The sequence below is a fragment of the Lissotriton vulgaris genome, chromosome 8, assembly GCF_964263255.1.
Source record: "Lissotriton vulgaris chromosome 8, aLisVul1.2, whole genome shotgun sequence".
NCBI lineage: Eukaryota > Metazoa > Chordata > Amphibia > Caudata > Salamandridae > Lissotriton > Lissotriton vulgaris.
In genome coordinates, this window is record NC_141696.1 from 423,053,584 (window position 1) to 423,066,642 (window position 13,059).

General features: G+C 52.1%; 1 protein-coding gene across 5 annotated transcripts in view; it reads right to left on the bottom strand.

Moving 5' to 3' along the window:
* Positions 1 to 13,059, bottom strand: part of HERC2 (HECT and RLD domain containing E3 ubiquitin protein ligase 2) — a 1,676,463-nt gene that overhangs the window by 60,309 nt on the left and 1,603,095 nt on the right. For all 5 annotated transcript variants that reach the window (XM_086934186.1, XM_086934185.1, XM_086934187.1 and 2 more), the window contains one exon: positions 7,424 to 7,529. In XM_086934186.1, the coding sequence (XP_086790312.1) occupies positions 7,424 to 7,529 (106 nt within the window). The remainder of the gene's footprint in view (positions 1 to 7,423; positions 7,530 to 13,059) is intronic.

Sequence of the window (13,059 nt, forward strand, 5' to 3'; positions counted from 1 at the left end):
AACATGCTTAACCAAGGTATGCAGGCAATAGGCAGTTGGATGGGCCATAATTGCCTGAAATTGAACTCTGAAAAATCAGAGGTTGTAATTTTCGGCAATCTTTCCCCAGACTGGTCCCCCTTATGGTGGCCGTCGTCTATGGGCCAGCCTCCAGATCCGGTCGACAAGGTCAGGAACTTGGGTGTACTGTTTGACAACCGTCTGAACTTCCTGCCTCATGCTAACCAGATCTCTTCCTCTGCCTTTTACAAACTCCGGCTTATAAAAAAAATTCTGCCCTTTTTACCTGAGCATCATGCCAAAACATTGGTAAGCGCCCTGGTTCTCTCCACCCTAGATTACTGTAACGCCCTGTTTCTAGGTGCCCAGGAGAGAGTGCTAGCTAAAATGCAGGCCATCCAGAATGCCGCTGCAAGGCTCCTAGGGCGTATCACTAAATACCAATCGGTCTCACCAACTTTAAGGCGACTTCACTGGCTCCCAGTGAAAAAGAGGATAAAGTTCAAGGCACTATGTTTGACATACAAGGCCTTACATAATGTCGGACCAGTGTTCTTCACTCAAAATTTAATTCCCTACTGCCCATCAAGAACACTGCGCTCCTCCAATTCTTCTGATCTGGCGGTACCCCGAACCAAAACTGTCAATTGGGGTGATAGGCGGTTCTTAGTAGCCGCACCGAAATTGTGGAATACACTTCCATATTCAATTAAGGCCAGCACCTCCCTCAGGTCCTTTCGAAAAAATCTTAAAACCTGGCTTTTTAACCTCTGATCCTTTTTAACCTCCGTACTTTCTGGCTCTCTGGGTTAAACATAGCAGTTTTTTAGCGCCGAGATGCCCTCGGGCCTTCGTTCGCGCTTTACAAATGTTTCAAATAAATAAATAAATAAATAAATAAATAATACTGTAAAAGTAAGACTCACTGGTTTAGTGAGTGCACCAAGAAAGGCTCAGCTCCTACCACTACTGCTCCTAAGGCACCTGCACCCCCTAGTAAGGCACATGCAACCCCTGATGGGCATCATCAAGGCTCACGGCATTAGCGTGATCAACTATGCGGATGACACGCAGCTGATGATCTCTCTTGATGGTGCCCATGCAGATTCACTCGAGACCTTCCATACCTGCATGCTGGAAATGACATCCTGGTTAAATCAGAACTCATTACAGTTTAACAGCGATAAAACCGAAATAATGCATTGCTAAGTAGGTAGAATCACTAGAAGTCTGCCCACTGACTTTTGGCCTCTGGAGCCAGGGGAGCTACTAACCCCAGTGAAATCAGTGAGGAACCTTCGAGTCAGTTTAAATGACAGTTTGAGTCTAGAGACCAATGTCAATTAGCAGGTGAGCAGTTGTTTCGCCTTAATGCGAGGACTTCGAAAGCTGCTGCCCCTTTTACCAGCACAGGTTAGAGCCACCATAGTCAGGAGTACCATTCTTAGCCGCCTGGATTACTGTAATGCTCTGTTACTGGAATCTCCTGCTTACCCGATTTCCAGACTTTAGAGCATCCAGGCGGCTGCAGTAAAAATGGCACTTTCCCGAGGGCGAAGATCCTCCACTACCCTTGCACTGGCTGAATTACACTGGCTGCCTGTACACCAGAGGATCCTCTTCAAACCCCTATGCACTGTCTTTAAGGCAGTGCATGGGATGGGCCCCCGACCACTTCAAAACAAATTCAAATGGTATGAACCCACTCGGATCCTTCGATCCTCCTCTACTAACCTCATCAGTATACCCAGGATCAGGAAAGCCACTTATGGTGGCAGAGCCTTCAGTATAGCGGCAGCTCATCTGTGGAATAGACTACCTACTGCCATCAGGAAAACAGATGAACTGATGGCCTTCCGAAAAAAAGGTAAAAACATGGCTTTTCCCTGAAATCTAACTGCCCAGAATCAAATGACATCCTTTCTACTCATGATGCACAGCGTTTCAGCTATATTCATACAGCGCCAGGATGCCCGTAGGGTTGCAGAGCGCTTTATAAATACTATAAATAAATAAATGAATAAATAAATAAATAAATAGTACAGTTAGTAGTGGTAGTGTACCCCCCAAGGCAATAGTTGGGTTAACCATGGGAACTGAGGTGGGTTCTGACTTAGTCAGAATACCTACTCAGGCTGTTCTTGTTTGTAGTGGGGACATGGATATGACCCCTACTGTAAGTCCCAGTACTCTGGGCAAATGCAGGCAAACGCCTTTAATCAATGGAAAAATGGCTCAGGCCTACAGGGACATATGTGCCAGTGTCATTATGGTGACACCAGCCTTTGTGGACCCTGATCAGATCATACTAGGTTCAGAGTACCTAGTGACCAATGCTAGCAACGTCACTACCAATCACAGTATGGCAGTTGTTAACTTCTCCTGGGGAGGGGTAACTGGCCTTAAAAGGGTTGTAGTTAGTTCAGACCTCCCAGTGGAATGTCTTTTGGGAAATGATTTAGAATCCTCCTTATGGTCAGAAGTGGAGTATAGAACTCACGTGGAAATGTTAGGTTTGTCAGCACATGTCCTTGCTGTGACCAGGTCACAGGCCAGAAAATGCCCAGCTGAACAGGTGCTGGATCCTGGAACAATGGACCAGACACCACCCAAGAGGAAGAGCAGTAGGGTTAAGGCAGTGCCTTCCCCCTGCCTCAGGTTGAGGACCAGCACTCTCAGGAGGCTGACCCAAAGACCCCAGAAGGAACTGTCCTAGAAGAACTTGAACCTGAACAGGTTGAGTTTCTTGGGACAGGGGGACCTTCCAGGGCAGACTTGAGGCTGGCACAGTTAGACTGTTCCTCCCTTGAACCCCTCAGACAGCAAGCTGCTGCTGAGGCTGCAGGGAATGCTACAGGTACCCACAAGGTGTACTGGGGTGAAGGACTCCTATACTCTGAGGCAAGAGACCCCAAGCCTGGTGCTACCAGGAGGCTGGTCACCCCCTTGTCTCTTAGAGATTTCCTTCTTACCTTAGCCCATGAGATTCCCCTTGCAGGACACTTAGGCCAGAACAAGAATTGGGACAGGCTTGTCCCTCACTTTCACTGGCCACACATGTCTGAGGACACAAAAGAGTTGTGTCACTCCTGTGTCACCTGTCAAGCCAGTGGCAAATCAGGTGGCACAAAAAAGGCCCCCCTTATACCACTACCTGTGGTGGGGGTACCCTTTGAAAGAGTGGGGATTGACATTTTTGGACCAATGGACCCCCCCCAACAGCATCTGGGCACAGATTTATACTAGTGGTAGTGGGTCATGCCACTAGGTATCCAGAAGCTATTCCCCTTAGGACCAGTACAGCTCCTGTTGTGGCCAGGGCCCTACTTGCAGTTTTCTCCAGAGTGGGGTTTCCTAAGGAGGTTGTCTCTGACAGAGGTGCAAACTTTGTCAGGACACTTGACTGCAATGTGGAAGAAGTGTGGTGCAAATTACAAATTTACCACACCCTATCACCCACAGTGCAATGGGCTTGTGGAGAGATTCAACAAGACCCTAAAAGGGATGATAAAAGGGTTACCTGAAAAGCTTAGGCGAGAATGGGACATCCTTTTACCCTGCCTCCTGTTTGCTTACAGAGAGGTCCCACAGAAGGGGGTTGGCTACATCCCTTTTGAGCTTCTGTTTGGGCATCCTGTAAGAGGACCCCTATGTCTTGTGGAGGAAGGATGGGAGTTACTTCTCAAAAAGCCTAAGCTTGACATAATGGACTATGTACTTGGTCTCCGCTCCAGGATGGCAGAGTACATGAAGAAGGCAACCAAAAACCTTGAGGCCAGCCAAGAACTTCAAAAAGCTTGGCATGACCAAAAGGCTGTCCTAACTGTTTACCAGCCAGGACAGAAGGTGTGGGTGTTGGAGCCAGTGGCCCCAGCAGCTCTCCAAGACAAATGGTCTGGACCCCACACCATCATTGAGCAAAAGGGAGAGGTCACCTACCTCGTAGACCTTGGAACTCCCAGGAGCCCCCACAGGGTGCTTCATGTTAACAGGCTCAAGGCATATGTTGACAGGGCGGACATGGGCTTGCTCATGGCCACAGATGAGGGACAGGAGGAAGAGAGTGACCCTCTCCCAGACCTGCTCACTCAGAACCCTGATGATGGGTCAGTAGATGGTGTAGTCTTTTCTGACAGCCTCTCTGAGCATCAACAAGAGGATTGCAAACAGGTTCTTCAATCCTTTAGAAAAATGTTCTCTCTGACACCCAGTCAGACAAACTGGTGCACCCATGAGGTGGACACTGGTGACAGTCTGCCTATAAAGAGTGAAATTTACAGGCAACCTGACAACGTCAGGGACTGCATAAAGAAAGAAGTACAGAAGATGTTGGAATTGGGAGTCATTGAACCCTCAGAAAGCCCTTGGGCTAGTCCTGTAGTTCTAGTGCCAAAACCTCACACCCAGGATGGTAAGAGAGAGATGAGGTTTTGCGTAGAATACATGGGTCTCAATGCTGTTACTAAAACAGATGCCCATCCAATACCTAGGGCAGATGAACTCCTAGATAAATTGGCTTCTGCCAAATTCTTGAGTACATTTGACCTAACAGCTGGTTATTGGCAATTCAGGTTAGCTGAGGAGGCCAAGGCCAAAACAGCATTTTCTACCCCAGGAGGTCATTACCAATTTGTGGTGATGCCCTTTGGTTTGAAAAATGCACCTGCCACTTTTCAAAGAGAAGTTAGTTTTTAAGCAAGAGTTGTAGAGCGTTAGTCTTCCGAGTAAGTTGGGAAGAGGGGAAAGGTTAAGCGGCAGTTTGGAGTCTCGAGTACCAGGTCTACGGTCACATTTTGTAAATGTGATTAGCAAGCCCAGAACTAAAGATATTAATATTAGGCTGCGAGGGGAGTTAACTTGCAGTTTGAGAATGTAGAGGAAATAGTGGTATATTTGATAGAGTCCAGAGTTGCGCATTATTATTAGGTGCTAGTTTTAATGCATATGTGTACAGCAAAGAATTCCACAATTTGATGATTGTTTACTGTTTTTTCTATAGTGACCCCTGAAGAAGTGCATATAATGCACGAAATGCATTGGGTTTTTTACAAATAAACTCTGCCCTGAACGAAGAATGCTTTATTCATGTTTTTACTAAGAGGTCCGGATGGACACGGTGGCAACATGAGAAACCTGGAAAATGGCATAAACACCCCGTTTGAGGAATATGCAAATAAGTGAAAACAGTATGAATGGATCAAGTGATAATGATAATAAGATGAAAAAATTATGGTATACTTGTTGGATAAATTGCCAGAGGGGGCATGAGAATGCTGTGCGACGGATAGGCGCGTACAAGCGCTTCAAAATGGTGTTATGTTCACAAAAGTGTGTCTGGGCATTACACTTTATAAGTCTGCACGCAAAAAGATGGAAACAGATAAAACTTTGGATTAAAATGTTGCGAGTGTGAAATACAGGAGTGCATCCCGTCTCCCACGACTGTTGTAAAACAGCTGGCTTCACATGCCAAAAGAGTTTAGCCTAAGACTGCTTTGTCCAGGCTACCATTAGGATAGCTGGTCTATAAGGTTGACTTACAACCAATCACCATAAGGGTTGTTTGGATTGATACAAGGTGATCACTAGAACTAGTGAGCATCATATATCAGGCCAACTTCTCACAGTGGGGTGGGTGGACAAGAAACTAGGGTCGCCCGGAAAAGGGCGGTGGCGCCTAGCGACGTTACTATCTACAGGAGGACCTGTAGTGGGCCTGGACCAAGTGCCCAACAGGATGTCCGTGAGAGCCTCATGAAACGGCAGTAGAGGCTCTGGGGAGCTTACCTGCGGTTTAAGGACCTCTGTGAGGATGTTAGACCTCACCGTTGCGACGGGGAGCTCAAGAGCCAAGGCCTTGGCCGCCCTCATCAGCACCACACTATAAGTAGCACCCTCCTCCGTAGCCACGGTAGGAGGGGAGACAAAACCAGTGTCTGGGGAGGTATCCAGGCCACTGGCCTCTCCTAGTTCCTGTATCCAGTCCTGAAATGACTGGCACTCACTTGCCAGAGGGTCCTCAGACCCCTCCCAGCCTCCCTCGCCGTCCATCTCCTGGTATTCAGGGGTAAAGGATGGACCCAGATCCTCGAAGAATTCCTCTTTGGCCGGCACCGAATGCGGCATCGAGCGACGCCGCTCCGGTGTCAGATCGGGACCCAGGGTTGGACCAAGGACGGCGTCGGGGGTGACACCCTAGGGGTTGACGCCGGCGGGGACGTAAGGTCGACCAGCGGCGACCCGGATCCGGAACCGGATCCAGTGGGGCCTTGCGACGTCGGGACCAAAGTCGCCGACGGCGCCTGGGCCGAAGCACCTGGCCCGCTTGGGCTCTCAGTCGGGGCTGTGTGGCCCGAAGGTGCCCTGGAACCCGACGGAGGAGTTAGCAACCTCATGGCCATGAGAAAGGCCTCGATCTCCTCCGGCGTCGCGTTCTGCCCAGGGACCGGCGGGTATGGAGCATGCTGCGACGCCTGCGGCTCCCGCGGAGCCGCGTGGGCGGTGTCACTCGGACCCCCGGCCGCATCGGGGGGGGAGTTGGAAGAGCGATGTCGTCTCTTCGGCTTCTAGTGCCTCTTACCTGAGGACTTGGAGCCCGACGAGTGGTGTTGACTCGCCGAGCTGTGATGACTCCGGCCCCGCGACCGGTACCTCGACCTCCTTCCGGACCAGGACTTCGAATGCCACGGGGCCGACTGCCGGAGCTCGAGGCGCTTACGGGACCGCTCCAGCCTAGCCTCCGACCTCAAGGCCTGGCAGTCCGGGCACAACTTGTCATCATGGTCGGGGACCAGACAATGTAGGCACCGGCGATGGGGGTTGGTAACAGACATCAGTCGGTTGCAGTCGGCACAGGGCTTGAACCCAAACATCCCTACCGGCCCTGATGGAGTCGTACAACTCGAAACGGATCCAAAAAGCTTAGTCAAAAAGTGACTAAAGGGTACCACTTTCTCCGGACCAGCGCTTGCTGGCGCGGAAAATAGAAGAACTGACATCAGCCCGCGAGGGCGGCGTCTAAGTACTCCGGGGACGTCATCCCGGCGCCAACGACGGACGCGGAGCCGCAGACGACGCCTACCGACGCGCAGGGGTACTACTACGCAAAAATTCCTGGATCCAGACTGACGCCTGGGGATATTATAAGGTAAGGCATACTAACCTGTTTCTTTCAGATATTGCGGGTTTATACTCTAACATGCAGGCACTACTTTTCATCCTTTGCCTTGGTAATAAAATAAGTATTGTTGAATCGAACAATTGTCAACGTCAGTTTTAAAAATCACTTCAAGTATCAAATACTTATAATTCTTTTAGAATATGCAAACTGATTATGCCATGTTTTAACTGGGGCATGGCTAGGCCAAATCTTTTGACACCCTCAGTCTGCTATCACTATAAGAAAAGAAACAAAGCTACATACCATAGTTTCCAATTCATATCCAGTAAAGAGAGAAAGGATAGGAACTGGGACAACTCGTGCCATTCCTTCCCGAACTGCTGCAACTTGCTCATCGAATTCATGTAACCTGAAACAAGAATTAATTTTATTTTATGAACACATTACCTTTGGAGGCGTTCTGACTCAGTTTGTAGAGCATGCGATTAAGTGGACAGTAACAGTTTCCAGATAATACATTTGTTTCCATGCATATTAACAACTTTTAACATCTTGCAGTGCCAGACAAAGAATAATTAACAAGTGTCTAAACTGTGGCAGGCTGAAGTCTTCTATCCCAGGAATAGATGTTGTGTGACACCAGGGTGACTCTAGTCGTGGAGTTGTTCATTTTTGGCTGAATGTGATAAGATTCCATTAAGTTGCCACCTTAGCTCCATGAAGTTAATCCCACCTAATTTCCCTGCTCCACGTAATTTAAGAGGAAATAGGGAATCTAGGGAAAGAATGAATCTAGACTATAATGACAGAAAAATACCCATTAGTGCTCAGAGGGGCGAAGGAAACTTTTGCCACAGAATCCCTGTTTGCTGGGGGCGGGCGAGACCACGTGACTCCGCCCAGGCGTTGTCCGGGTACGTAAAGTCAGCGAGGTCACATAAGACCAACCCCGGTGCGCCTACGTCAGTTTTCTTTCTTCTGAGAACTTTTCCGCACCATAACGCGGAGCCACCAGACAAAACATAGAGGGAGCATGGGAACAGTGTGCGTAAGAGTAGATGAAAGAGTAGATAAAAGAGAGTGGAGACAAACGACACCATAAGGAACAGTGCAACACTGCAGTGTCCAAAGGCAGGGGTAGAAGAAAGAACAGAGCAGAGCCCTGAGCAGCCACCCTGCCAGTATGTAGACAGCCTTCCCCCTCCACTCCCCCATGTCCCGGAGACAAGGAAGATGCCGAAGGCATGACTCATGTAGCAGGCCTACCACCCCCAGCCAAAACAAGGAAGGAGGAGCCAGTCCCAAGACAACAGGAACAACAAACCTCCAAGCCACCCAGCATAGAGGGCAACCACCCCCCAAGGAACAAGGGCAAGGCTTGGCCATATGACCCCTATTCGGAGGTTAGCAGAGGGGCAGGGCCCTCAGCAGCAAGAGGAAGGGAAGGGAGGGGAGGACAGAGATTGAAGGCAAACCCCTCCCAAACCTGAAGTAGCCAGAGCAGCGGGGCACAGGAGCAAAGTAACCCCATCCTCCCAGGAACCAAGAGGAGGAACGAACCACAACCAGACGGAGCCACCCATCAAAAGCAAAGAAGGCACTCAAAGGAGACACAGCCCCCCACCAGGAGGCGAGTACCGAAGACAAACCCAAGGGTCCTCGCAGAACGGAGAGGAAGGGCGGGCCGTGAAGGAATCTGGGGCTAGAATCGTCTCTACCAGATAATTGTTACCGAAGGTAAGTTACTCGTACATCTGAAAGAGACTACTAGCCGCAGAATAGATACCTTAGCAATACCGACGGGAAAGGAGGGTCTGCGAAAGGACCCCAGCAGCCTGGACAAAACAGAAGGTCCCACAGGGAACCAGATCTGCGGGCAAGAAGTAAAAACTTCATCCCTGCCAGGCAAGAGAAGCTCCCACAAGGAGAACACCACTGACCCCAGAGGGTGTAGGCGATAGAGGAAGACCAAAGAGGCCTGTACCCTCACAGCAGAAGAACCAAGAGCAAGGCTAGAAAGGCCAAACCACCTCACTCCCTGACAAGGCAACAGAGCTTCCATCCAATGCCAAGACAGGAAAAGGGGGAAGCCCAGAGGGCCCAAGGAAATGAGGGAAAAGAAGGTGAGCCCCCTCAAGATGGAAGGCAACAGGCGAGTCATAACAGCGCCAATAGACAGAAGCTGCCAGAATCAAGAAGAAAAGCCCGGGGCTCCAGAAAGACAGGGAGAGGGAGCACTCAGAATCACCCCAGCCCTCAGGAAAGGGGCAGGAAGGGGTGAAAATGCCCGGCCACACCACTACGAGGGTCCGCGCACGAACTCAGAAGCAAAGCAACATACAGGAACGCCATGGAGAACCGGTACCAGACGGCGATCAGAACTCCCAAGCAGAGCGCAAGCTACATAACAGCTACCACTACCCCTCATAGGGTACGTTAAGTCCCAAGACATGGGAACCCTCTTTGGAAGAACTTCCGCAGCAGAGGAAAAAACAAAAGGGCCACGGAGAAAAACATCCCCGCAGAAGGCTTGACAAGCAGCATAAACAAGCAGAAGCCCTAATCTCAGGGCCAAGTCTGCGCAACAACTCCAGCAAAACACGTACACACATAGGCACAAAGGGCCGTCCAGCAGCCAACAATGCCAAAGTCCCAGGGGAGGACTCAATGGCCAGAAAACACACTCCACAGTCCGAACAAGTGGCCTGAGAAGGCCCAGAACCAGCCCAACTCAGCAGTCACTGAGGAGGGGAAGGAGGAGGATAAGTCAGAGCAGGAGGAGGAGGAGGAGGACGGAGCCCTGCCAGGAACCTTTGGATGGCAGAGTCAGCTGGGGTATGGAACAACAGGCTACCGTCAAACAGAAGATCAATGAGCCTCTCCCGAATATTTTCAGAGAAAACGCCGTCCCGAAGCCTAGTATGGCGACGGAGGGCGACTGAGGAAGCCATGGCCCGGCCTAGCACCTCCGAGACGTCCAGAGCGGAGCGGAAAATAAACGCGGCTAGCTCCCGGCCATCCACAGCATGATGCTGTAAGTCCACCTGGAAAGTCTCCTGGGAGGCTGCGGATCCCAGAAACTCAGCCAAGTCCCACAAACAGAGGAGGCCCTAGCCAACACACACAAGGTGTTAAGGGCCTGAAGAGAAGTGCTGGTCGAGGTGAACATGTTGCGCCCCCAAGAGTCCAGCCAGCGGGCCTCCCGGGATGGCGGATTCAACAGTGGCGGCAGGGAGGGAAATGCGGTCCGCAAAAGCGGACTGGCAGCAGAGGGGTGGAGGGAAAGGCACGCCGGGTCACGCAGCGCCGGAAGATGCCGGTGCAGAAGGTGCTGAGGCACCAGATCCCCTGAGGCGGGACGCATCCAAGCCCCCATCAGGGAAGAAAGGAGCGACCCCTCAAAGGGAAGTAAGATCCCCCTCCCACCAGAGCCCTGGTGACGAACCTCCAAGAGATGGTCCGGTGGAAAGTGAGCAACCGGGTCACCCATGCGCAGAATGCCCACGGCCGTGGACACCGCGTGAGCAAAGACCGCACCTGCCTCCATAGGGCCCTGCGGTGGAAAAAGCAGCTCCTCCATGGGCGACGGCTGCAAACTAAGGCGGCCATCCCCGAAGCCCAGCGGGACGGGCAAGGGCCAGACCTGGAAGTCGTAAGGAACTGAAGAAAGAGGGACCTGCCGCTCCTCCGGCGAACACCTCTGCCTTAGAAAGGGCGGGGAGCAGCCCTTCGACGACGCCGGTGAAAAAGATACCACAGGGCGACCAGTCTCTGGGGAGGACGACACCAGTATACAACCTGCCTCCGGAGAAGGAGCGTCCGAAGACGAATCCGCAGCACGACCCCTACGTGGAGCTGTAGAGTATGCCACTTGAGGCAGGACGTTGACACCATCCGGCGTCGCCGGACAGGATCCCTCCAAGTCGCACCGCACCAGGGACCAGAGTAGACCCGTAGACCCGGAGCTAAACCGGTTCCAGGCCGGCGCTGGAACGACACAGACTCGACCTCCACCGAGGCAGCCGCCTGCGTGGAGAACGAGGATGGCCTGGGGAGTGACTCTAAGCACTCCGCCAGACGCGGCCCAGAATGTAGCGGAGGTCGCCCGGCAAACCCATGGGGCTGCGCCAGGGACGATTCCACCTCCAACTCGCCCTCCGACGAGGCAGCCGCCTGTGGGGAGGGATGAGAGGGGCCCAGAGAGGGACGAGGGGTCCCCACCCAGCCTCGACCCGGAGCGGGACGAGGAGGGCCCACTGACAGCTGTGGCTCCGCACGGTCCAGCCGCTGCCGGTGCCGTAGCGGCGTCACCTCGGCCTTAGACAAGACAACCTTGTCAAAGGACCGAGAGGGGCTCGGGGATGCGACCCGAGCCCCGGCGACCTCCCACGATACCACAGGGACCCTGTGGGTGTTTGCGGCGAGGAAGAGGCGCCATGGACTGAAGGAGGGACCCCCGAGGGGCCGCACCCCTACAGTACCACATCCTCCAAGCCTGGATCCGAGCCAGTCGGCGCCTGGGCCCGGAGCCACCGGCCCTGCCGCGGAGGGCCCAGCGCAAGGCAAGGGATCCGCTGACACCCGAAGAAGGAGGAGATGCCAGCGAGGCCTGCAAAGCCCCCGCGTATGTCTCCATCTGGACTCTTGACGCCCCAACACCCGGAAACGGTGGATAGGACGGCACACGGGCCGCATCAGCCACGGAGAGCCCACGCGCCTGGCAGGCCGGAAACCAGCCCCCGGGGACAAACTGCAACACTTAACCACTGGGGAGCGACGCTCATGTGACATCGGAGAAGGGCAAAGACGACGACCACTGTCGTATCTGAAGCCATCCGCCGAAGCTGATCGAGGGGAGGACGTCGACCTGGAGAAACGCGCCGAGAGCAGTTTCTTCCGGCGCTCTCGCCACGACTTCGGCTTCAACTGTTGGAACGCCTCACAGTCAGTGGTGCCATGATCCTCCCCCAAAGACCACATACAAATGAGGTGAGGGTCCGTCTCCGACATAAGACGCCCACATGACGTACAAGTCTTGAAGCCCGGAGGCATTCGCACACTGTTCCACCAAAGAAGAGACAATAGGGAGAAAAAAGGGCCCCAAACAGGCCTGTAGCAAGGACCGGATCCACGTTGCACACGGAAAAGGAAAAAAGTGACGTAGGCGTGGATCTTATTTGACCTCGCTTACGTCACGTACGCGGACGACGCCTCGGCGGAGTCGCGTGGTGTTGCCCCGCCCCCTTCATGCAGGGATGCTGTGGCAAAAGTTTCCGGATCCAGTCTCACGCCTGGGGATAATTCTATGTGAAGGAATTTGCGGCTAGTAGTCTCTATCAAATATATGCACTCACCCTGCGACCTCGACATGTTCCCGGCCCCTGCATTACAGGCCTTGAAAGGATGGTTAAAGAGCTTGCAGGATGCCATTAAGCACTTTACATGGGACGGGAGGCGACCAAAAAAAGCAAAATATATCTTACAACTAACACCCAAGGATGATGGCCTGTGATTCCCAAACCTAAAAAAAGTTATACCAGGTATCCCAACTGAGACATGGTAGACTGACAGAAGAGCACACCAGAGGAGTTCTGGTGTTTTGCAGATCAGATAGTTGTATAAGTACACATATGGAAAGTCTCCCCGGCAGCTACAGAAGCAGTGAGCCTGAGGATCTTATTCTTCCCCAGTCACACACAACTGACATTACCAGAGTGGACAGAGAGCCACCCTCACTGCTCATTTACCACTCCATTCACCCCATCAGAGAAAACACCAAATTCATCCGACCACAGAGGGGAGAGAATTTGAAATATGAAGAGTGAAACGATGCAAAAGAGTAGGGGACTTATTTGATGAGAATAGATTCAAGCCCTTCAACCATATCAAAGGGGAGTAGAGCATAGCCGGAAGCAGATCATTTTAATTACTGTTGTATT